Source organism: Vitis riparia, chromosome 10 (genome assembly GCF_004353265.1).
Source record: "Vitis riparia cultivar Riparia Gloire de Montpellier isolate 1030 chromosome 10, EGFV_Vit.rip_1.0, whole genome shotgun sequence".
NCBI classification, from domain to species: domain Eukaryota; kingdom Viridiplantae; phylum Streptophyta; class Magnoliopsida; order Vitales; family Vitaceae; genus Vitis; species Vitis riparia.
In genome coordinates this window covers 19,750,391-19,776,449 of record NC_048440.1, presented here as the reverse complement: position 1 = coordinate 19,776,449, position 26,059 = coordinate 19,750,391, and the positions used below count along the sequence as shown (strand labels likewise).

Sequence of the window (26,059 nt, the reverse complement as noted above, 5' to 3'; positions counted from 1 at the left end):
CAAATTAGGGTGCCAGGAGCCAGGAAAACAAGGCATCTTGCATGCCCAGTGAAGAACGTGGAGAATAATTCATGAAGAAATGGCTCTTCTTTAGCTCTCAAAATTGTATTCCACTGTTAACAAGAGCTTAATACCTGGGAAGCATGGAAGACCCACTAGGCTGTTCTTGGATGTCATGGCAGCTACTGTTAACAAATATGGTGAACTCATAACACAATAATCTTCTCCATTTAGGGTCCCAATACAGCATCCAATCCATTTGATTCGATACGTACAAGAACAATCAAATTGTATTTGTATTTACATCGAACAACTTAGATTTTATTATATACTTTCAACATTTTGGATCAAAAGTTTGATGACAAATTAAACCCTAAAATTATCCGTTGGGTAAACCTTTGCCCGAAAACCATGGATCAACAAACTAGGGCCCAGTGAATGAATTTGAGTGGGAATTGGAAGTCAAATGCTAGTTTCCCTGTCCAAACAAAGATGCCTTCTCCAAACGGACCAAACCACCATGCCACTCATCCTGTCCTATTCATCGCCCATGATATTTAGTCTTGTCCAAATCCCCCCTTCCCTTTCCACTCCTATCTTTTAAATATCATCAACACATTAAAATTAGAAAGGAAAAAAGGGGGGAGAGAGTATGGTTGGATGGAGAGAAAATCCCAAGCATGTTAGTTTGAAAGAGGGAAGAGACGAAAATGGGACATTGCATTGGCCGGAAATATAAAGAGAAACGCATGGAATATGATTCCGTCCAAGCCGGTCATCATACTAGGACTGTGACCGGGCCTTGAACGGTCAGACGGGCAGCCTCGTATAGGTGACCCCGGGCAGTTTTATTTTTATTTATTTATTTTATCTTAGTCTTTTGTCTTTGTCTTTGAATGACCAAACTCCATGATTGGTTGTTTGGCTAACCTCATACCCTGTTTGGTTCCGTGGAAAAACAAGATTGATTCTGGAAAACAATTTTTTTTTTCACAGTTCTCAAACCACCGTTCCGAACCAGTTTAGTAGATGGTGGCCAACTCCACGAGGGAACACAAGAGGGAATGAAGGGTGGAATCCGGGCTACTCGTCCAACGAATCTGAATCAAATTTGAGTGGCCAGGTTTATTCGAGGGCTCTCTCTTGGATTATAGATCTTGGGGTGGGTTCTACTTCTTAGCCCTTTTTGTTCCCTGTGTTGGTTTTGTTTAGTAATTGTTAAGATTGTTGATTCCTTGACTCTTGAATTTCTTGGTTTGTGATAATTGTATGGAGCTCTACTTCACTTTTTGGTGAATTGACGGAAATATGTCAGCTGCCGGTGGGTCGAATTTTAGGTTTTTCAGGACAATACCTATGTTTATAACCAAGGTTCTAGCTCATGCTTATGGGGGTTTTTGTTTCTGTAGCCCTAATTATATCAACTGATAACTTAGGATTTGAAACGTTGAACTTTTGAAGATTGGGTTTTGTGATAAATGTTACTTCTTTGTAATTGAGGAACCAAATGAAACATAATCTACTGATTCCCCTTTGAAGTGTCAACCAAAGAAACCGACCCAGCTGAATCAACTTATACTCCATTGAATCCGTTCTATCATTGGTGTTATTTCCATCCTTAATTATTTCACCGGTTGAGGATCCTTGTTGCTTTATCTATATGATTTTTATTCTCAATCTGGTCCATCTCTTGGGCGGCTTCAGCTTTTAGCCAAGCTTGTTTGCATGGAGGGTGTGGGGTTTGGGTGAAAGGGATATGGGGTTGCATTTATATGGATCATGTAATGAGCCACTCTTGTGTGGCTCCTGTTCCAAGTCATGCTCCTTTTTCTGTTCTGGAACTATTGAGTAAAATTCTCAAACACCTGACATTAGCATATCATTAGTCCTGATGTCATTGTTATGCCTTTTGATTTCTACCTTCTTCTATTCATTTATCATTAGTCATTGTGTTTATGGCTTTTCCTTTTAAGAGATTAACAATGAAGTATTTATGTTTCAGATGCTAATGTTTGACTTAATATAAACATCACCTGCTCTGTTTTAACCTTTGACCTTTGAGTAAGTTTTTGTTACTCAAACTGTAGAAGAAAGATAAGAAAATTGGAGGAGGCTGGAAGTTAAAATGGTAACACCTTGCATAGATATGAAAGATTTTAAATTTTTAACATCTGACTTCAAGTCAAGCTTTGATTCCCAGAAGTTGAATTAACTCTATAGTTCCATTTGGATTTTGGAAACTATAAGGGAAGGGTAACAGAAAAGAAAAAGGTGGAAAAGAAAGAAAATAAAAAAGAAATGAAAACAGAAAGCTAATTGAGCCCAGTAAATTTTTCATGAACTCTTTTCCAACTTCCTTCACTTCTTTATACAGAGAATAAATTTTAAAATGTCTACATTTCCACAAATTTTCTATCAAAACCAAACGAGAGAAATTGATTTTCATAGTCCTTTTTCCTTCCACTGATAATTTCCAATATTCAAACCGAGCCTAGAAATTTAAAATTTTCAATGTAATACAATTAATTTTAAAATTCATAAAACAAACACTTGATTGGTTCGATTTTCACTATTTTAATAATTTTCTTTGACTCTTTTCTAACTGATAACTTAGAGTTTGGGGGATGGGGGTGTATTAGGGTGGATGATATGGATGGCCTCAAATTTCTGTCTCTCTCTTCAATTTTAACTAAGCTTGGGAGGTGCACATTAAACTTCTTTGTTTTTGCTTTCTCTCTCTCTTCTTGGATGAAAACATTTGTTATTTTTTTCTTCCTTTCATTGTTTTAATCCTTTTCAAGATGGGGTTATGTTGATTCTGTCTTTGACTGGGAGGCGTCTAATCCGTTCTGTTTGTCTTCTTTCATTTCAGTTGGTTTAGGCAGCAGCAGGTTATACTTGGGTCACGGATACAAATTTAGCTTCTGAAATCAAAAGGTTTGCTGGCTTGCTGTCTGACATCTACATTCCCCAAGTTTCATAGTTTAGTAGGCCAGAAAAAAGTTAACGATCTTGGAAGTTCCATTTCTGCAGTCTAGCTTTCTATAAGATTCTGAAAGCATGAAAAGATTGAAGTTTCTTCTTTCCTCCTGGAATGGTATATGTATCTCCTTACCATTTGTGTGATGTACTGTTACCTAATCCATTTCCCTTACCCTTATCATGCCATACTCAAAACTTTACTTGTTCTGTGGAACCAATATGATAGAGACTGTTCCATCGATACTAACAAGAAATAAGATTCAAATAGGTTTGAGTTCACCTAAAGGCATAAGGGTCTCATGTCAAGCAAATAAAAAATCATAAACAAGTGGGCAGTGTTGGGTTGAGTCACCCTGCTGATCAGAAACTTGCCATGTTAACTGTTGCCTAAGGGGCAGAAAATCTTAATCATTTCCTTTTTCTTGAGGCATCGATTCTATAATGTTAATTTTATTTCCTTTTTTTTCCCTAATGTATATGGATGTAGTAGTTAAGTTGGAAATGTTCTAAAAGATTTTTTTTCATGCTTTTGATGACTTCCTGGATTCATGTTTCTAGATAAATGACAAATGTATCAACCTAAGGCTGTTCCTAGTCCAAGTTTAGTTCACAACAACTCGTTAGTTCATGGTCAGCATTCAGATTGTGGTGCCAGCACAATGGATCCCATCAATGGAGGAAACAGTCTCAACAACAACCCTAGTCTCACTTCAAAGCAACGATTGCGTTGGACTCATGAGCTTCATGAACGCTTTGTTGATGCTGTTGCACAACTTGGTGGTCCAGACCGTGAGTTGCATCCTCTGTATTGCTGATTTCATTTTGTTTTTAGTTTTTCTGTTGGTCTTCTTTTCCCTAAATCTATTTTTTAGCAATTTGTTCATTAATATGTGCAAAGGACTACTGAACAATTATGAATAATGTTTTTATACTGCCTGTTCATAAGCGTAGTGGACTAGGGTGCTGTTATGGAGTTCCTCACCTGTCATAAGACATTATTTCTTAAAAAACTTTCCTAAGCATCTTTCTTATGTAAATTTTAGATTATTTATTCTCATAAAATTCTCGCAGAAAAAAGAAGTGTTTTTACCATGAAAGACTTAATGGAAAAGTTAGCTGTTGTTACTACCTAAATTAGTGAAAACAAAAGTTGTGCTTAGTGCTTAGATATGCTTGATGGCCTCAAATACTCAGCAATTTAATACATGTAAAATATAGTGCAAACTGATGGTTTTCAAACTCTATTTAGATTCTAGAAGTAGAAGGCATTGAACCATGTGAGCAGCTAAATTAAGTGCTCCAGAAACTCACTTAAGTGCATGGAAATTCAAATTTTTCATATGAGCAATACATTGAGTTTCATAAATAAAATTTATGCATGTAACAGTGTTGTAAGAGGTGTCTTTTTGTCTCTTTCAGGGGCTACACCCAAAGGTGTCCTTAGAGTCATGGGTGTGCAAGGTTTAACAATATACCATGTCAAAAGCCATTTGCAGGTATATATTTGTTGATTCATTCTGGTGTAGAACTTTCTGTTCCAGGTCCTTTCTTGATGTTCTTGATTCTCCTTTGTGATTTTTGATTCTGCTATACTGATTCATCCAGAAATATCGACTTGCAAAGTACCTTCCGGACTCATCATCTGATGGTATGCGTATCTGATTTCCTGCAGTTTCTTTTAAAGATTATTACCAACCAACAATAAATTAGGCAGGTTTTCTGTATTGATAAATATACTCAATAGATGGCTTAGAATAGAACCCTCTGTACAATGATCAAATATTGATGCTTCAATAAATTGTTAATGCAAGGGAAAAAAGCTGACAAGAAAGAGTCTGGGGATATGCTTTCCAGTATGGATGGTTCTTCGTGAGTAGCTTCCACTTTTGCTTGTGCTTTTTGTTTGTTTGGCTACTTGTAGACAAATAGATTTACATGATATACATTCTCATTGGCACCTATCTAGTATATCTTTAATTTACCTGTAGAGAATAGATATTCAAAATCATGCCGTGGGATATAAACATGTCAGACATGCATGAAGTTGGGAATTTTGATTGAAAAAAATTGAATTCTTATAAGTTGAATATATTTTTTACTCTGTTCAGAAATGGAGAGAGTAGCCAACCATTAAAATACTCCCATTTTTTTATATATCCTCATCCAAAACATAATTCAGATTGAATGACCCCAAGCTTTTAATGTGTTTCTTCTGTGGGCTCGTGTAAGACAATGCATCCACCAACTTAGAAAAGCAGACTACCATACATTGTAATCATATAATGCAATATCTGCTGTGTTTACACACTATGTGACATGAGAAGGATGTGTTCTTTCTGTTTGCAGTGGGATGCAAATTACTGAGGCACTCAAGCTGCAGATGGAGGTGCAAAAGCGACTGCATGAGCAATTGGAGGTATGTTTTCTCGTTGAGATCTTATTTATCACTTTAAATACATATGTTCTTATTAGGATTTTATTATATTATCATTTAAAATTAATGAAATCCCAGTATGGTAAAATGAGGAGAAAACTGAATTGGAGGTCTGTAGCCTGTAGGTGGTCCAAAACTGTAAGGCTGTTCCAAGAGACTTGATTCTTTAATAGATGTGTTCTCACATGTTTTACAGCAACACGAGAAGACCAATCTTTGAAGAGAAGTGTTAGAAAACATGCTGTATATGATGAAATTTCAACAACTATTTAATGTAATTTATAATAGTAGAATAAGCTATTAAGGTATAGTATGTAAATATGCTTCAGGCAGAGTTAAAAAAGCCTTACCCAGCTTTTTGGTTGCCTAAAGATTGCAAGTTGTCATTCTGCTGAAAATTTTTAGGATTCATGTGAGCAAAAACTAGAAGCAAAATAGTGTAGGGATGCAAATTAATCTCCTTTGTTTCTGAAGCGGTGCCTGAATGTGACCAGGCACCAGAAATTGAGATGAGCAGAACTCTTATTGAACAAATTATTTCTGTGAATTTGAGTACAACAGGTGCAAAGACAGCTTCAGTTGCGAATAGAAGCCCAAGGAAAGTACTTGAAGAAGATAATAGAAGAGCAACAGCGACTCAGTGGGGTTATTACAGAAGTGCCTGGTTCCGGGGTTTCTGTCCCAGTATCAGGTGACAACTGTCTAGAATCCGACAAGACTGACCCAGCAACTCCTGCACCAACCTCGGAGGGGCCCCTCCTAGATAAGGCTGCAAAGGAAACTGCTCCAGCCAAGAGTCTTTCAATAGATGAATCTTTTTCATCCCATCATGAGCCACTGACACCAGATTCCGGTTGCCATGTCAATTCCCCTGGTGAGAGCCCAAAAGGTGAGAGATCAGTGAAGAAGCAGCGGGTGAGCATAGGTGCAGCATATGCCAAACAAGAGATGGTTCTTACGCACCAGATACTAGAGTCAAGCTTAAGTTCCTCCTTCCATCAACCACATTCAGTTTTTCTGAACAGAGATCAATTTGATCCTCAAGCAGGGATATCAATCAGCAATGAAGACCAACTGGAAAAGGTTCCAAGCAGCAATCACTAGGTCAGTATGCTGCATGGTATTTTCTGGGCTTAATTTATACCCTGTATGTGTAGTTGCTAGGAAAAAAATTTCATTAGGTCAAGGAACCAATGTTGAGTTTAGATGTCATGAGACAATTAGGTTTAAGACACTTTTATTGGAACTTACTCTTTTTTTTAGAAAAAAAAAAAAACCTGGGGTTTCATCAAATGAGATGATTACTGTGTACAGGGGTGGAGATGTGATTGAGATAACCGTAAACCCCATTGGGTATTGCATCATTTATAATGTTGGATGCTTCTATTTCAGTAACTTTGGTAGATGAGAGAACATCCTGATTAGCCAAATGATCTTGCCTGGCTGATTTAAGTACCATACCATGGATGACAAGTATAAGTTTCATCCCCACCAGAGCATTCTAGTTACACCCCTGTTAGGCCATCTTTTCTCATGGTAAGTTGCTAGAGAGAGCATGTTGAAATAATCTAAACATTAACTTACTGTACAGTTTTAAGAGCAAATATAACTCGACTTTCGTATAAAAAGAGAATCGGATCAAAACATTTCCAATTTGATGACAAAAGATGGGCTTCTGCAACATTACAAAGGGTTACCAGCAGCAGTAGTCGGTTGAAAAGGATGGGAGATGGGACTCAGAGATTTGAAACTCAGAATTGAAGTGCATTTTGGTGATGGCTATATGCATCTATGGCCATGATTATACAATTGGGAAAGGACCTTTCCCATTTAATTTACTGCCACAGGCTGCCTGTAGTTTTCAGACCAGAACCAAAATAATAATCAGAGTTGCTGTAGTTTGTTGTTGCCAATTCAATCACTTGACACAATTAATCGCCCCAGGAATCAACAATGAACAATGGGAATCATGATGAAACCATTCTTAAACCTTAAAATCCATATTCATTCATCAACCACCGCCTTTTCATGCCAAGCAAGTTAAGCTTACAATTCATACAATTTACAGAAAGCAAATTAACACCTTTCATGCTATACAAAGATAGGTGTAGTGTCACTGAAGGTTTAAATTCATTCAATCTACATGAAGCAAATTAGGAGAATCTCCAAACTAAATGGCACCCACTAATCAGATCAGAGCCCATGTCTGTTGGGAAGAAAACATACAGGATGCAAGGAAGGGTAGTAAAAGTGAAAGAAACAACTACAGTTACAAAGACCATTCTGTTGTATGAAAGCATTCATGAAGAATGATGTCTCCTATGATTAACACGCTTTAGAATGCAAAGACGCAGCCGTTGGCTAAGGGCCTCCAGTTTTTCAAATTTCTCGCGTTTAGGCTTCTTAGGAGCTGTTGGTGGTTTTGTCTTCTTCTTCTTCTTCTTTTCCTCTGGTGGATCTGACGGTTTTTGTTGTGTGCTTCTAAGAGGCGTTGCAAGTGCCTTTAGAGTCATCTAGAATCAAATAAAAGGATAAAAAATTCTTATCAAGAAAGATAAAAATATTTGAGTATACATATGATGCAGATGAATTAACTGCAGCACAGAATACCATTCAAAGGCAAATTATTTGAGCACATTAAATCAAAGTGGTAAACACAGAATGGCAGGATCCCACATACTAATACAAACATTGTCGTACCTTTCATTCTGGAGATAATTAATCCTATTGATATTGTGATTATTGTTCATTTTTTTGTAACAAGATAACATAACAGAATATTTCATGTTCAAGCCTAAGCAAAACTTGAACCAAGGTCTATTGCTCTACCTTAACAAACTCTTTCATTCCTGACTATAACTCATTCTGGACCAAGCCTTCGAATCTTAAAATGCATAAAAGAAAAGTCACCATTTTGCTTTTCCTGTCATCCATTTAAAGTATTGATGGAAACAATCACATCACATGCATTCAGATGGTTTGTCCAAGTACAAAACTCATTATGCACTCAGCCTTTGCATAAAAAGAAACACCACCACTTTGCTTTTCCTGTTGTCGCTGATACCCCTCTGTTTGAACTAGTTGATAGAAAACAATCACATCACATGCATTCAGATGGTTTAGTCTTTATTCACTAATTGTTTTATTCTTCTTGTAGTCATGCCAAAAATTTGACTACTTGAAGTGATGTTTGAGTCTTCTCTCTCTCTCTCACACACACACATAAGTTTTAGGCTCTCTTCATCAATTTTATGCTTTTCTGCTCTATTGCTCCCAATATATTATTAGCTTTCCAGCTTTATTCTCTCTGTGTGAATATCATTAATTTATTAGTTTTATGCCTTTTCCCGCTCTCTCTCACACTCACGCTCAGACACACCTAATTTCATTAGCTTATTAATTTTAAAGCCCCAGGTTGCTTAAGGAAGCTCTCGCAAAACAAAAAATGGTAGGCATATGGTTTCCCTTTAAACTCAGGTTCTCTCTAAGTTTTCTTTCTCACAAAACTAAACTCATATCTCTCTAAAACAAAAGAATATTAAACCTAAAGATTCAACATTGTTGCTCTCTTTCAGCAAAATTAAATTTACTCTCTCTCTCTAAAACCCTCCTCTGTTGTCCTTGTTACCACCACTCTCTCTAAAAAGAGAGAATAAATAAATATGAACATTAAAAAATTCCTCAAGAACCAAAACAAAGCCTGTGGTGTAGCTGAACAGTGGTGTCCTCTGGACATGAGCCTGAGGTTCTCAGTTCAAGCCTCGTGTATTTAAGTGATGTAGGCTATAAGATTGGACCCATCTCACTCAAGGATTACTTCACTGCTAGCCTTCCTGGTATTTAGGTAGTGTGGGGTACAGTGAAAATACATGGGGTTCTACCAGGTGGTGTAGGGTACAGTGAAAATACATAGTTCCTCTACAACACTGATTTTTTCATTTTGTTTGTATATTCTCTTTCTCAAAAACACAGTATACCTTGATGAGGATGAGCCTTCAGGGTTTACTCAAGAGAGAAAGAAAAGGAAATAAAGAAATCCTCAAAGGTATTACAATAATTTCTCATATTAGGTTATTTAGAGTCAAATTTAGTAATAATTAATTATTTGATTCCTACTTAGAATTTAAAATTTTTCTTTAGAAATTTCTTATTTGAATAAGTTTCTATACTTTCAAGCTTTCCAATTTCTAAAAACTTAATTCTATTGTTTAGTTTTCTAGATGAATCTCTTAAAAGGTTTAGTGAGGCTGTAAGGTTTTCCCACCTCTTCTTCTCTATCTTCTCTTTATTAGAGCAGCCATCCTAATGTATCCTATATCAACCTTAGTGTTACAGTAAAATTCTTGACTTCAAAATACAAATTACTTGAGGGAAACAATTTATGCAACCAAGATTAAAGGCTAAAATTTTTTAATAGAACTACTGGTGACTATCCCAAAGGCAACCAAAGAGCACGATTGGCGACATACTAGTATCTTCCATACCCATGTTTCTTATCAAGGGAGATTTTACATATAATAGTTCAAATATAGAATCACAAAAGCTCATTGAGAAGCTTAATTTGAAAACAAAAATGCATTCAAATCCCAATCAAGTAGCATAGACAGACACTATTTTAGTTTTAACTTTGTAGCAAAAATATCATGAGAACTGATGTGCATTGGTGACAAAAGAAGTAATGCTTAGAGGAGATTATAATTGATCTACCTGTAAGGCAGACCCAACCCAAAGCTTATATATATAAACGAGATATGAATGATCAACAAGAATTTATTTAGAAAACTTTATGAACATGTGTGTGAGAGAGAGACCTGATGGCTATTGTTAGCAGCAGCACAATCAGCAGAAGTTTCTTCATCACTGCCTCCTAAAGATGAGCATCTTCCCCAACTCTCTCTATTTGAGCTTGTATATGAGCAACATTCATCATTCTGACCATTTGGCTTATCCTGGGAAATCACAATTGAAAAACTCAAGTGAACCCCCCATTTAAGTGAAATGGTAAAAAAGCACTCTAAAGTTTAATTCCAACAATGGGTCATGTATTGTTTCCATGGCCTCAACCCCCATCCACCGCATCCAGTGAACCCATTTAAGTGAAATGGTCAAAGTAGTCTAAAATTCAACTCCAACCATAGTCCCCCCACCCTCTCTCTCTCTCTCTTCCTCTCTTCCTCTCTCTTACTAATTCACTCCCCCCACACAAAGGTGCATGGATTAAAGCATGATCCCCCTCCTCTCTCTCATACACAAACACAAACATCACCTTGATGACAACATGAACAGTGCATATATCTTATGCATATACCCTAACATCACCTGTGTGACAACATGAAAAATGCATTGATCTTTCTCTCTACACACACACAAACATCACTTGAAAGACACATGAACAATGAATTTATCTCTCTCTCACACATACGATAGACACAAAACATCACCTGGCTGATAACATGAACAATGCATTTTATCTTTCCCTGTCTCATACACAGGCAAAAATATCGCCCAGATGGCAAAATGAAAAATGCGTTGGTATCTCCCTTTTATGCAGTTACACTACACAAATATATCACCCTAAGGACAACACAAACAATGTGGTTGATTCCCTTTAGAAACAAAACACATGTCACACTACCCTCTATTGGATTAAAAGACTGCTATTTAATCATAGATCTAGAAACTTCCTATATCAGATCTCATGGATAGCAGCAAATAAGATCACCTGAAAGTGTAATGGATCATCACCATTAATGCTAATTTCTTCATTGAGCATGGAAACCTGTATTTAAAATATAAATAAATAAATAAAAAGAAAAGGGAAATCATAAATGCATAAACATAATGGGAAGAGAAATCCAACTAAAACCAGAAAGAAAGATCATATACACTAGTGACTGGTGCAATTTCAGAAAGAAATTCTCCTACGAATTTTGTGCTTGAGATGCTAGGAGGAGCAGATGATGAGCTTGCAGCATCAGTCCCAGCAGTGCGAAGACCGGCAATTATCTCATATAACACTCTCTAAAAACAAAAAGAACATAGAATTCATCTCAATATGACAGAAACATAGGAATAGTAGGAAGATAAAATCTTATACAGGGCATACTATTATTGCATCAGCCTCAAGTAGCAGAATAGGATTCTATTGCCAACCCCAAATTATCTCATAAGTGGTCATTCTAAAATAACCTAAAGCTTTCATAAGCATTGACAAGCAACCACAATAAGGAATGACTAAGGGTAGAACATATTGACACCTTGTCATCATCAAATCAGAATCAGGAAGTCATAGATAATTAATGGATTTTCTAAATTTTGGACGGTTGCATCATGGAATGATCATTTGATGCCTCTTGTTGGGGTACTATGACCCTGACATCATTATTGGATAATCATGGTGGCTTTTTAACCATCTTTGTTATTGCAGAGAAACTTGTACAGATGATATGCAGCTCTGGTATACCATATATTCTTCACGCCATTGCCCAACCCCAACCCCAGAGAAAAAAGATCCATACAGCTGACCCAAACTCCTGAGCTCTTCCTCTGAGATCTTTCAGAACAACCAAGATACCAACTGAGCTAGAGCTCATTGGTCCAAAATTTGGCAGAAAGTTTTAAAGCATAAGAACGAAAGGACTCTCCTCAAGCATTTCACAAAGCATATGATGGAGTAATGAATTATTGAAGCCAACAATTGAATTTACACAGCTAATGCTCTGAAATCAAAATCACCTCATCCATACCAGCACCAATCTTCAGGTCTCCTAAATCATAATATTTGTCAAGCTTACTCGGATAAACAGAAGAAACTTGAGGAGGATGTAGAACATTGTAGAAGAAGATGGAAACTGAATCATAATAAAACTGTGGTCGAGAAGAGTTGTGATCACCATCAAACTTTATAATATTCTTATCTCCCTGCACATGATAAACAATATGGTAAAAATTTCATAAAGAGGCCAATTGCAATGCCTTGCTTTAAAATCTAACCACAAGCCCTCCAGAATGACATAATACCGAATAGGACTTGAAAATGATGTCAGAGTGGTGGGGTTGAATGAATTTGTCCTCAATAGCATGGCCAAATAGAGCAGGAATAAATGTTTTAGGTGCAACCTGCAAGTGTTACAAAACATTAAAGTATAGTGCTATGTTGATGCATTGTGCAGGAAAAGGAAATGAACAGATCACTGCATTCAAATTAACTATAAGAAAATACATATTTAATTAACTACAAGTTCTCAATCAAAATTCTAGTTACAGATGAAAACATTATTTTGATGGATACAAGGAAATTAGACCCAGGCTGCTTACAAAGGTCAAAATTATCAATCTCAACATCATAAACATAAACAAACCTGCAAGCAATTAAGGTCCATAATATCAAACTTTGCCTTCTTTTGAATTACTCGTCGCATGTACTGTACTGCCATCTTAACCTGATTCGAGGAAGGGGGAAAAGTTTCACTAAAAATGTTAACAGTCAAACTCCAATCATCCCTATATATGTGCAAAGTTTAACAATATATGCTCAAAAGTATTTGCCAAAAAAAGTTAAACACTTCCTATCAAAAAAAAAAAAGGTTAACACTTCACCACATGCTCCCATCCACAGGGAAAGATCCAATGATGATACAACATATTTGCCTGGTTAGATGAGATTCGCCTATCTAATTGTAGTATCTTTATGAAGCATTACCAAAAGCTTCCAAAATATTCAAAAAAAATTGAATAGACACCTGATGGTTCAAAAATCAAAATCATGATACTTTTGCACACTTCAAACAGTATAGGACCACCAGATGAAGGATCATAATCCCTTTTTGTACTGCAATGGCAATACATTAGTAATGCCAAAGATATGTTGATGGAACAGCCATTGCATGTGCCCCATCCAAGTGTAACTATAGAATCCAAACAAGGTACTGAAAACACATAAGTAGACAAAACTACAACACTTTCTACTGCAACCATAACCACAACAACAGATAGCAGAAATGAAAGAGGTTTGTTTGGGAACAAAAGTGAAGTGCTTTATGGCTTAAGGACAGGGACAATGCATCTAGTATGTCAAAGGCATTGACTCTACTAATATGAGAAGCCAGTGATTTAAAAGGGCCAGCAAAGGCATGACTATACAACTAAAATAGTTTGATACATCATCAAAATCTAAGGGATTCTATATCCTATCTTCATACTTTTGCTGCATCAAGCTTAAAGGAGTTCTTGGAAGTCATAGGAAAACTATAATTAAGCAACTATTTAAGTCCATAAACCAAAAGTTGAATCAGAATATAACATTGGGGAAACACTTTTATGGAGAAACCTTGTATAAAAATGAAAACTAATAATAAGCCAACATTATATGAATAATTAACCAAATGCATTAAGAGAATTGAAGAAATAGTGTGTTTGCATGTATGCATTTAGATAGATAAAGAGAGAGAGAGAGAGAGAGAGAGAGAGAGAGAGAGATTTAGTAACCTCAAGTCAATTAACACATATAACAATACAAAATACAATATGTACAACAGCTCTAGTAATTGAATGCATTTAGAGCATTGAAGGAATAGAGTGCCTATGTGAGTGACTCTGTGTGTGTGAGAGAGAGAGAGAGGGGAAAGAGAGAGAGATCAATACTGTAAATTTAGGAAGTCGGATTTTGTATACATCCACAAGTTCCATCATTAGATCAAATAAGTTTGAAAAGGCACTATCCAACACCATTCCCGCTATAGAGGGGTCTTCTGCTCCATAAAGAAGACTGCACCACATTTAAGAAAAGCTAATAGTTAATTACATCAGAAGTCCTGAATTTATCCCACAAAAATATTTAGCATCTACTATCTTTACAGAACTTTAAGCATCACCTGGGGGTCAATTCAATTTTCTTATTCTTAATTTTAGCAGTCCACAATAATTCATAAGCACATAACTTTTTTCAGTTTCACTAGCGTCTGCAGAAGTATTCAAACATTGATAGATGGACAAGGTGGCTTATATGTCTTTCAAGGGGAAGAAATAAAGTGACACAGAAAAAAAAGAAATTGACAGACACAGGAAGATCTCAAGAATCTTGTGATGTGAGTTTAAAACAGCAACTAGTTTTTTTCTTTTAGGTGGTTTAAAACCACAACTCTCTCAACTGCAGCACAAAATTCTCCTCTGCAAAGTGTTCTTTTTCTTGAAGCAATTTGGAAATCGCAATTCCTAAACCATCTAACAATATTTCCTAAAAAGGGCAAGAAAAGATTTTTAACTGTCTTGGACCACCAGCCAATAAGCAGTTTCAACACTGGGCATCACAAGTTTCTAAGCAAATTAGAAAGTTCTCAAAGATGCAAAATTCCAAGAAAAAAGAACTATACAAGAAAGAAACACAAGAACAAGTTGAGAAGTAACAAGCCAAAATACCTAGTAACTGCACCCATGGATCGTCCCCAAAGACCTATACGTGATATTTGCTTGTTGCTTCTTAGATGAGACACCACAACTTTGAGGTCATCCCTCTGACATACAGATGAAAACAGATCAATTTCAGACACCAGAGTTCAAATAAACCTAAGAAAGAGAGAGAAGAACAAACCTCATGCCAACCAAGGCTGACATAATCACCATCAGATAAGCCTGAGCCCGAAAAATCAAGTGTGAAAACAGTAATATTTGATGGGAGAAGAATTACAGCAGCCTCATTCGCATCTGCCCTACATCCACTATATTGTCCACAAGAGCCAAATGAATCAATTCTGAACTCTCTCATGCGAAGAACTCTTCAAAAGGATTGAAATTTCTAGCGAGAGAAGTAAAACAAGTGACATATAATTTTAGCCAGAGAAAGGCTAACAGAAGTCACTTCAACATTAAATATATGATGTAGAAAAATACATATTTTATGGCAGCATACAAGCCAAGCAAAGAATTATTTTTCCTGCAATAGAATTTCCCAAAAGAGCATGACTAACCTGTTTCCATGGCAGTATATAACACAGGGAAGAGGAGTGTCTTCTGGGAAAGGTGAAGGCACATAATGACTACAATGCAACGTATGACCCCTACCATTGGTAAGCTGAAAATGTTGAACAATTGGTTAATCTAGAAAGCCCAGAAACCATTATGAGCATGAACATTGAATACTAGTTGTAAATTAGTAAAGGCAAGAACAAACTGTAAAGTTTTGGTAACTGTTGTCCATACTTGCCTCCAAATCCTGTCGTTTGTATGTTCTGCCTGCAAGAGTGAAATCCTTTTCCCATAAATACTGATCTGGATTATACTCTGCCCTGTATATTCAGCAAAGCAGATGGCATGTAAATAGCTGAAGGAGAGATCAGATTATTTTGAGTAACACTTGAAGGAGCCCACAGTGGCTGCATTGCATGATGTTAAAGGTAACAAAAATGAAAACTTTGAAATGCACTAAGGCTATGCTTGTCTCTGGAAAGTGCTAAGGAAAGGACAAACATGTTAAGGAAAATGTAAGTAAAAAAAATACTTAGGAAAAGAGGGAAAAAAATTCTAAAAGATTTTCCTCCTCATTTCCTTCAAAAAATAAGGTAGGGAATGTTCAGGGAAAGCGCATTCCTCAAAAATTTAGTTTTCTTTCCCTTGATGTTTCAATGAACAGCGAAACAAGAGAAATATCTTATAATGTTTTATATATATATATATATATATATATTGCCTTCTTTGTATTTTTCTTCTCTACTTTCTTTCCAAGAATGAAACATAGTCTAACGAAGCTCATGGAATAAAGATCAATGACTGCGGCACCACAAAAGGACAAATTTGGTTGCTATAAAACATGAATGTCAACCCTAATTATCAGATTTGACAGAAGATAAATGACAATACAATTGAAAGCTTCAGAATTATAAATAATAGAGATATCACTAGCATGCAAATACAAGCCTCATGAATGGAAGCCATCATGGATATGATAAGAAACATTCAAGGACATGAATCATGCATTCAGTCAACAGAAAGCAGTGACATGCAAAAATCTAAACAATTCAAAACCAAAATAAGCAGAACGAAACTTTTTGTGTTGTCATAGTAAAATTGTCTAGGGAAAAAGAAAAAACAGAAGGAAAGGAAGGGGGCAGTTTCTTAGTAGGGAACAAAGCCAGAGAAAAATACCTTGGGGGGCGAATCACAAAATTGATGAACTGTTCAATCATCTTCTTTCAAGAGGACGGCCCTCCTCAGAGGCACTCCGACTTACAAGAATGCAACTAAGGCGGAGTCAGAGAGAAGCACAAATTCAAATTCCCACCATTTCATAAATAGAACTCCTCATGAACTCCAAGAATACATTTGCAGTAGCAGAACGAAATCGGTCAAGCAACATCAAGTGAATTATTAAAGTCGACAGGCTTTTAAAGACACAGGCATCTCAACGTTATCATCATTTTTATGTAGATTTCCTCGTCTGAAACAACTGTAATTGCACCAGAATCCGAGAGACCGAACAGGCGCTCGCATTACAAATTCTATAATATTCAACCATGTGTCAACATCAAATTTTTTTCCTATGCATAAATATTCAATCACACCAACCAAAAGAGAGAGATGTGAAGAATTCCGTTCAGCGCAGCGAAAACATTTTTCTCCAATCCCCAGATCCAACACACACTGGAAAGTTGATGTAGGCTCGGAATCACAGTTAAGAAAATCAAACCATCGTCATCAAATCCCCTCGTCCTACCCAATTTTCAGATCTCAAACTACAAAAGAACAAGGACAACTACAAAGGTTCCTTTTTGAGAAAAATAAAAATAATAAATAATAAATATAAAAAATAAAAAATAAAAAGGAGATCATTACAAAAGAGAACGAGAAAAGGGGAGAACTTTCTTGAGAGAAAATGCGGTTTGCAGAGAACCAAAGACATAGGAGCTTATCGTCTTACCGGAGAGAAATGGAAGAGAGAAGCTGGGAGCAGCGACAGAGGGGACTGAGCTGAGCTGAGCTAAGCTAAGCTGAGCTGCTGCTTCTTTTTCCTTTCGTCAAAGCCAAGCCTTCACCCCACGAAGTTTTTTTCTTTTCCTTTTTCTCCCCTGGTATATTTTTTATTCTTTCTTTTCTTTTTTACGAGGCATCGTTTTTATTAATGACGTAGTTAAGTAAAAGTTGAATAAATTTATGTAGAAAAGTTTAGGATTTAATCCATATTTTTAGAGAATTTAAGAATTATTTCAATCTTAAGAAATAGTATCTTGAAGCTGGCCAAACAAACCCCTGGCCGCTTGTCAACTCTATTCCTGTTCAACAGCCTGGCAGTAGTTATAACATGAGGATTCACCTCGCCTGCACAGAATTAATGCAGAAGGCAGAAGGCATCCAGCTTGCAGGACCAAGAGGGGTTTAAGAGAGTACCTCTTTTACTGGGTTTTGGTCGATTCTGGGTCTTCATAAACCATCTGTTGTCTCTGGATTTCCTTTGTCTTACGCTTCTAGGAAAAGGCCAATGCACCTGCCCTTTCAAAAAGTGCCAACCAGGGTGGGTGTAGTACTGCTACTGTTTTGTCATGTGAGGGCGTGGGTGTGCCCCATTAAGCTTTGACGGCGATGGAATGAGGTTGTGAGCTGGGTCAGACTCACATCATCTCAAGTGCAAGTGGCACCCTTTTTTATACATAGGATTAATAGAAAAACTAGGACGTGGTTTCACAAAAACTAAGAACCTGTTTGGCCATTTTTATCAGTAATGCTTGAAGAGTAATCTATCAACATTGTTTAGGTATCACTTGAAGTGATTTTTTGGATTTTGAAAAAATGATTTTCAAATATTTGCTAAAATGCTTACAAGCATTAGAAAGCGCTTTTAGCCCATTTGAGGGGCTTATCCTGGCACTTGAATTGAGCCCATAATGCAGAAAAATAAGGTAACGATGCAGGATGCTTTACTAGGGTTTCCATGACAGATCAAATGAAAATTGTCCTCTTTCCATATGAAGTATGATATTTACATAGGACTCCGGTGAGAAATGAGATTACATTTTTACACTGAAGGCATTATTGGTTCACCAATCCCATGGATATAGTCAACAACTGTAACAAATCAGCAATCCTACCCAAAGAGCATAATTTCAGGTAATGATCTCTTCCACAGGCAGAACAAATTTTGACACAATCTTGCATCATTCTTCAGATGATGGCTAAACCAGGAATGTCCTCTGTTAATTGAAAAATGATGAAACTCATCCAGTGCAAAGCATACCAAGATACAACCCCTCAACCCTAGCATGCCAACCTCACAAAGCCCTGACTAATATCTCTAGTTTGCAACAGAAAAATGCTACCGACAGAGGTGAATTGATAGTTATCCAACCATCACGCTTCCATTCCCCTATTCAGGGAATGCTTGGACTGTGAAAATGATCTTTTCTTTTCTAATGTTACCTAGACAAGGTTTTTGGGAAGATGGGGAAAGAAGGACAAGTCAGCAAGTAGCAAGTAGCAGAGCCAAACGTACATCGCAACCAAAAACAAGAGCTGCTTGTTTTTGGTTAGCATCCAAAACTTAATGCAATGTTACTGGCTAGTATTCGGTTTCACAATGCCATGAAGCTTCCACCCACCAAGTCCTGCCAAATTAAATGCCTGCAATGTAACACATACTGTTAGAGCTCCAGGAAAATAAATAGAACTTTTAACCTGGTCTTGTTAACACTACAAAGCAATCAAAAGCAAGTAAATATGGTAAATTTTACCTCCTATAAGTTAGATTCAGAAATCTGGTCACAAGTTCTTTTTTTTTTTTTTGATAAGTAGAAATCTGTCACATGAGGTTGCTTCCTGTAGGCTGTATCACCTAAAAATTCATTCCTATAGCAACCAAATTCTTTATCTCATACTTCCATTCTACTTCATTTCCAACTATAGACTTCCATTTTATTGTTTTCTGATTGCAGGAGGAACGATGAAAGTTCAATTTCAGGCCCTATCCTGATAGAAAAAAAATAATAATAATGTTTAATCATCCTCTTTGTGATGCAAAGCTACTAATTATTGTTACCAGCACCCTATATTAAACAAGGGACCACACTGTTATTATTGTTTAATCTAACATGGTAAACAAAAAGAATCCCATCTTTCTTTCACACAAAATACAGATCGTCCATAATCAAATTCCCATTAATTCCATCCTCAAAACTTTGTCTATTGTCATTATTCTTCAACCTACCAGTTAGCATTAGAAGAATGATTTCTAAATGTGGCTCTAGAAATGCAACTCAAATTTGTATCTAATTGGCACTACCTTACAATTTTGTATATGCTACCATAGGTAGTGGAGACATGTCCATTGAGAAGCCCATCTTCATGTTGAACATGGCATTCTCTGGCAGACCTGCACATGTGTCACAGTCTAGACACCCCATTTTGATGCAGCTAATGATTGATTATTACTTCTGGGAAGCCTGATGATGAACAAAAAATGATAGAGAGTTTTGGATGTTTTGAGAGCTATTCAATACCTATTTGGAAATTTTTTGAGGCCTGGATGTCTTTAAAAATGCTTTAATCACTTCAAATTAAGAAAAGGCTTAAAAAACAGGGGAAGTACTAAACCCCGAATCATCAGCCAACTCTTCATTGTTATCCATCCTCCCACTCTGAAAAATTTGATGGTTTTTAATAGCTAGAAGAGGTAAGTAGATTAAAGTGCCAAAATGGGGGAAAACCTTGGCACTTAGGATGTGTAAAGTAAGCCTCAGATAAAAGAAAAGAAAAAACAAAGTAGACAATGCCCCCCCAACCTTCTGATCAACAAAGAGTCAAACTCCTTTCCATTAAAGAATCCAAAACCAGGAAAACCAAGATTTGAAGGAAACAATCTTTTAACTTTAATACATGAAGCTATAACCTTTCAAAAACTCTTAAAAACAATCATGTTCCTTTCCTTCCAAATAAACCAAAAAATACACAGAGGGGCAAACCTCCAAATTTTCTTCCAATTTTTTCCCATAGAACTACCATGCCATGACACAAAGTACTCTCAATTGAAATAAGCAATAACTAAGAAACACAGAATAGAAAACATAAAACCCAACAACAACGCATCAACCCAGAATATGAACAAAAAGATGATGGGAGATTTGATTGCCAACACAAAAAGATAATGGGAGACTCACTTTGCCATGTGCCACTATAACTATGAAAAAACCTGTCAGTTCACCACCCATTAAGAGCAAAAGGCTTACAGTAAAAATAGAAAGTTCAAATGCTCAATCTACTTCTGCCCAAACTTATCTTTCCTAGCACACCCCTGGGCTTTCTTTATATCAAGTTTGCTTTCTAGTACCTCCCTCAAACTCTTCAAGATGGAGTCAAAAGCTTCATGGACAATAAGAATTGTGTCATGGACTTTCCTACCCACACAATGCATTTAGAGTCTACAGCCCTACCTTCCCCACAACTTTGCAAGTCTATTGGCAAGACATTGGGCCAAAAGCTTAAAACCCCAAAATCCTTTGCTTAGCCTTTCTTGGGGACAGAAACAAGAAAGATAGCATTAAGGTGCCTCTCAAAGAACCCAGAAATGTAAAACTTCCTAAGAAAATCCACTTTGACTGTTAGCTAATTTTCATCACCAAAAGACATGGAAAATCCATCCAGACCCAGAGCTATATCCCCAAAAAAGAGGCTCATTTTCAAGACAAACCTTCAAACCCAATGGTCAAGAGGCAAGTACTCAAAGAAAGACCATGCCTTAGACCTTGTTTCATTTCATTATCTTTGGACATCCATACACTGTCTACCTTAAGCTTGCTAATACAATTCCCTCTATGTTGGCAATCCTACAAAAAAAAATGTTCTAATTCTTGTCTCTTTCCTTGAACCATGACTTAACAATTGATTTCTTAAAACATAATCTTTTAACCAAAAGTTTGCAAAGAGATTAAAACATACAGGAATCCTTGACCAAAAAGGTGATGCCTTATGAAACAAAACACTATCTGCAAATTAGTGATATAAGATCTGAGTTTTCTTGTTTGCCATCCAAAGGAGGGAAGTAAAAGAAAACCTTTAATAAAATTAAGAATTTTCATCCTCTTGATCAATTTACTCATTCCATGACAATCATGAAGTCCACAAAAGCTTATGAAGAAGCAAACCACCACTCCAGTGATTAGGATAGAGATCAATGGGGGGAAGATGCATCATTGGAGCCAGCCTCTCTATTTAATCCCAAAACCTATCTGTTGTAGCAAGTAAAGAAGGACATCTTAATTCTTATATTCTGAAACAATTTTCAATGTCAAATTGCTAACCAAAGCTCAAGGTTCACCTCCTTCTAGAATATATGCATTTGGAGCAATAAGAATGATAACTAGAACTTATCAATATTGAATAAACACTATAAGAGAATCAGATGGCTTTCTAAAAATATTCATTAATTTACTTTGAAAAATCTCAACAACCACTTTATGTGCACTATTTATGAGGCTAATGGGACAAAACTCTTGTATGTTCATTACCCATTTCTTCTTAGAGATTCGGTAGAAACATTGCACTAGAGCTTGATTCCACTTGCACTCACCATAAAATTCACTACAATCAGCACATATCATTCTTAACAATATCTTAACATGTCTAAAACACATAATAGCAAAAACAATTTAACCTCAAGATTTATGGCCAACTAAGTTATGCAACAGACCAAAAACTCTTTCTTGAGGATGTAACTTTTATGTGAAATATAATTTCTGCATAACATCATGGAACAACTTTAAGGGTTTCAAATTTTAATGTATAATATTACATGGTAATATAATTTCCAACAAATATACTAACTCGTTGGTTATGTATAGCTTTGTTGTTTTTGGATTTTCTTCATTATTGCGATATAGAATGGACTTGTGAAAGTTATGGGGTATACACTTCATTAATTTTAATATAGATGAAATTGGCAAAGTATTACTATAATGGGAAAATTCATAAAAAAGAAAGATTTCCAACCTCTTCCCATGATTTTCCAGTGGCTTCAAGCAAAGCAGCATTACATGTCTTCAGTTCTATGGAAGCACCTGAGAACATTGAGGCAGCCTCTTCCCATCCTCTATTATGTCCCATACACCTGTGTAATTACCTGATGGTCAACATTCTCTTCTATTTTAAGTCATTTCTATGATGATAAACTAGTGTGAGATGTTTTAGGTCCAATCATTGTAAATATCAAAGCATAATTTACTGTTCTTTTTTGTGTGAGAAAGAACAACTTAAATTATGACACCTAGATAATAAAATTGAAAAACTTTTGGGAAGGGAACCACATCGTAACTCATCTTTTAGAATCCTAACTGTCTCTGAGGAAGATTTTGGTACTGAACTAAAAAAACTAGTCCAAATTATTCTGTCTTTGATATGTACATTTGGTTTTTTTTTTTTTTTTTTCAACGAGGATACATTGACATTCATCAATTAAAAAGAGGAGCACAGCCCTAGTACACCAGGAGTATACAAAGGGTGCCAAAAGGCTAAAAAGAAAACATAAAAGTTAGCAGGATCCTTTACGATCAATAAAAGCAAAATAGAGAGGAACAATCAGCTTCCAAGCAACCTCTGGACCACATAAACAAGGAACCAATAAAAATATCATTCAAGGCTTGCACCAAACACCAAATGCTCCATCCCCTCATAGGTCCTAGTGTTCTGCTCTTGCAAATATGGTGTGTTAAAAATTACTCTGTCAGCCTTCCATTGCATTTCAGGGCACCAATCCAATTTCTGGAATGGATCCGTAAAAGTAATGGAGCCACCACCAGGACTGTTGGTAAAAGTTTAAAACCACAACAGTTTTGTTTATTAGAAACACAATTTGCATTAAAAAGGAAAAGGAAGAGCAATAAAGGATGAGGGGCCCTTCAAGGCAACAAAGAAGCTAAGATAAAAAAGCAAGAAAAACAACAAAAGTAAAAAAGGCAGCAAGAAGTCAACTCAAAAGGACTAGCAGTCTCCAGCAAGAACATCCAAACATTGCACCCTTCTTGTAGCTCAAAGTCCATGTTTGGTTGAAGAACTAGAAGCCTATCCATAAGCCACCTAAAGACTTCCAGACAAATCTAAAATTTCCCTCAGGAGATGAATCAAGATATCCCTTGGAAATACAAAAGATCTGACCAAAAAGAGAAAACAACTCCAACAAGAACCAAGAAAGGCCAAAGAAAGCAGTAAACCAAGTAAAAAACAAAAAGGGAGCTCCCACAAACAGCCTAGTAGACCATTGCACAGAGTGGAGAGACAAAACTAAGGGGGCAAGAAATCACTCATGAAAAACTCTCAACTAGAAGTACATTGCTTGGCTACACAGTTGCATACTGGTTGGGAAAGCATGGTCTCCATAAGAAAGAGCATTACAACATTGTGGAGATATCTCCTCTGCATCAACAAATCAAGTTTCAGAACCTCGATACATATGATTTCCATTTTACTCCGATAAGTTAACTCTAAATTGACATCCTCAATCCCAAACAACAGGAAGTTCTGTTGTATTCTATCAATGTTGGAAGCAACCTTAAAAGAACTAGCATTCCACTCCATACAAATCACACCTAAAGTACCTAAGATGCAGAATTCCACAACACAAAAATTCTTCTGTCTACCAAAACCATGAGAGGATATTATAAATCTATCAGAGATATCCCTGGTATCATGCATTTAACACCAGCTAAGGAGAAAATCTCTGATATAATAGGTATTGGGACAATGAAAGTGATCAAGTGACTCCCCACTAAACCTACTCACCAAACAAATGTCTGGGATTAGCTTATTGGGCCTCCTAGATTAAAAATTGTTAACTTAACCTTCTTATGTGGAACAATGTCATGCATCAACTCATAAAAGCGTCTTCTATAGACATGAATATAGATTCATTGTAGAAATTCTATGGAAAAGAAAATGAACTCACTTTGAATGCCATGTACAAACCAATTGAAAGACTTCTTTTCCATGGGAATGAAAATGTGCACTAAAGACACAAATAAGCATCACTCATACACAATTTCAGAGAAGCTGATACAGTTAGCAGCACTCACATAACTGTCAGAATCTCATCCCGTGAAAATTTACAGATAGCCTGTTGAAGGTGCTCAGCAGTCTGTCCATCCATTGCTGCAATGGAATAAAAGCTTGAAATAAAATGTACCTCAGCTTCTGAAAAGCCTCTCACTTGCTCCTGCATAATTTTAAGTGTCTCCCTTGTTCGCATCGCATCGCTGCACCAGTTGAAAATCTCAAATTCAATGATGTGCAATTGATTATTGGGTACCCATAAGCTGTGCTCTATGGATTTCTTTCATACAAACTTAAGCAACTATTCTGAGAAAGTTCTAACCTGCATAGGATGAGTTCCGGGATCCAACCCAACTGTTGGAGCTTGTGAGAAATATTGATGGCATCAGCTCGTCCAGCTTTACTCAGAGGTCGATCATGATCTGTGTAAGACAAAAAGAGGAGACTGTAATCACAAAGCCTGAAGATAATCTAAGTGATAGTCACTTTGCTGAATTTTATTTCATTTCTTTTATATATTTGTTTATTTATTTTTCTATGGAGGCATGGTGCTTGTGAGCTATTTTCAAACAAAGCAAACTTGCAATTTGAAACCCGCTTTTCATAAGAACAATTTGAGATCGTAAGTCTGCTGTAGTGCACTAATGCATATAAACAAGATAATGAAATGGACAAAGTTCATGATATTTGCTCAAGCCCCAAAGCGCACACTCGTTCTGAACATGGAAAGCTATCATGGCCATTCAATTTTTACTCTCTGGACCGTGATTTCCAGGAATCCCCAAATCAAGGCTACGCTTAATTAAGTGCTTATATCACAAGAGCGGGCCTTTGAAAGTGGATACGAAATCAAATATTTCAGTTTTGTCTTGTGCGGCATTTAAACGTACAAATTCATCGATTCGATTGGAGTATGATAGAACAGCACGGGAACTATGGCAAATTATAGACCTGGGATCTAGAACGGCTCCAGAACAAGCCAAGAAGCGCTAGCCTGCATTTGAACGCCGAGTGGGAAATATGAACTGAAGAGAGGGATGGGAAAATAGAGAATTGGGGTTTCCAGTTCCAAATACCTCGCAGCGAACGATCCGTCCAGGAACTCTTCGCGTGCCGAAGCAGAATGAGGCGACGAGCAACTGACTCCGACCGCGTTTCCTCATCAACTTGGTCTTCCACAGTTTCAATTACCAGAGATCGAGGAGTTGGCAGCCGGTTAGAGCTTCTGCCAGCGATCCAGGAACTAGGGCAGCGAGACGGTTGGGAGTGAGTCTCGGAGAATTTGAAGATAGGGTATATATTACACAGTGCTGCATTCATAGTGCTTTTTGAATTGAGTTGAAGAATTCCAACGCCCATCTTTAATTTGAGGCAGAGCACCCTCTTCTGATAACCCTCCTTCTCTCATTTTCAATTTTTCCTTTTTTTTTTAAATGAAAAATTTTAAATATTCCTTTTGTTTTTCCTTTTTTACAACCTTAATTTGTTTATGCTTACCTCAATTAATGATTTTATAATATGGTCACCTGCCTCCCTTCAGACATTATTGCCACATCATAATCTCCTCCATTGTCCGATCTCTAACCTTGTTTCAACAATCTTTTAAAAATTGAATCGGTCATTGCA

The 26,059-nt window shown here is 36.6% G+C and overlaps 3 protein-coding genes across 9 annotated transcripts; 1 reads left to right on the top strand and 2 right to left on the bottom strand.

The window, feature by feature from the left end:
* The first annotated feature begins 625 nt into the window (after positions 1-625).
* Positions 626-6,824, top strand: LOC117923501 (myb family transcription factor PHL7-like). Of its 4 annotated transcripts, XM_034841818.1 has the most exons (9): positions 626-832; positions 997-1,162; positions 2,873-2,937; positions 3,541-3,771; positions 4,402-4,478; positions 4,588-4,630; positions 4,794-4,851; positions 5,329-5,398; positions 5,978-6,824. In XM_034841818.1, the coding sequence occupies exons 4-9, from the start codon at positions 3,552-3,554 to the stop codon at positions 6,518-6,520; spliced, it is 1,011 nt and encodes a 336-aa protein (XP_034697709.1). In that variant the 5' UTR covers positions 626-832; positions 997-1,162; positions 2,873-2,937; positions 3,541-3,551; the 3' UTR covers positions 6,521-6,824. The 4 variants fall into 4 exon arrangements, with proteins under 4 accessions (XP_034697709.1, XP_034697712.1, XP_034697710.1 ...); XM_034841821.1 differs by lacking the exon at positions 626-832 and having other exon boundaries at positions 888-1,162; positions 4,803-4,851; XM_034841819.1 differs by lacking the exons at positions 626-832; positions 2,873-2,937 and having other exon boundaries at positions 888-1,162.
* A 576-nt stretch (positions 6,825-7,400) lies between these two features.
* On the bottom strand, positions 7,401-17,699 carry LOC117923500. 3 transcript variants are annotated; one of them, XM_034841814.1, is made up of 14 exons: positions 17,328-17,699; positions 16,556-17,162; positions 15,618-15,699; positions 15,382-15,485; positions 15,006-15,132; positions 14,834-14,928; positions 14,060-14,183; positions 12,778-12,858; positions 12,437-12,535; positions 12,152-12,337; positions 11,303-11,437; positions 11,139-11,195; positions 10,228-10,365; positions 7,401-7,929 (listed from the first exon to the last, which is right to left on the bottom strand). In XM_034841814.1, the coding sequence occupies exons 2-14, from the start codon at positions 16,594-16,596 to the stop codon at positions 7,717-7,719; spliced, it is 1,482 nt and encodes a 493-aa protein (XP_034697705.1). In that variant the 5' UTR covers positions 16,597-17,162; positions 17,328-17,699; the 3' UTR covers positions 7,401-7,716. The 3 variants fall into 3 exon arrangements, with proteins under 3 accessions (XP_034697705.1, XP_034697706.1, XP_034697708.1); XM_034841815.1 differs by having other exon boundaries at positions 16,556-17,142; XM_034841817.1 differs by lacking the exons at positions 15,618-15,699; positions 16,556-17,162; positions 17,328-17,699 and having other exon boundaries at positions 15,006-15,209; positions 15,382-15,469.
* A 637-nt stretch (positions 17,700-18,336) lies between these two features.
* LOC117924321 (uncharacterized protein At3g52155, chloroplastic) lies at positions 18,337-25,815 on the bottom strand. 2 transcript variants are annotated; one of them, XR_004652755.1, is made up of 6 exons: positions 25,510-25,815; positions 24,756-24,855; positions 24,457-24,636; positions 22,382-22,499; positions 19,132-19,366; positions 18,337-19,021 (listed from the first exon to the last, which is right to left on the bottom strand). XR_004652755.1 is itself a non-coding variant. In XM_034842928.1 (5 exons), exons 1-5 carry the CDS (start codon positions 25,790-25,792, stop codon positions 18,953-18,955), a joined length of 750 nt encoding a protein of 249 aa, XP_034698819.1. In that variant the 5' UTR covers positions 25,793-25,815; the 3' UTR covers positions 18,337-18,952. The 2 variants fall into 2 exon arrangements, 1 of the variants encoding a protein (XP_034698819.1); XM_034842928.1 differs by lacking the exon at positions 19,132-19,366.
* Between the last annotated feature and the right edge of the window lie 244 nt (positions 25,816-26,059).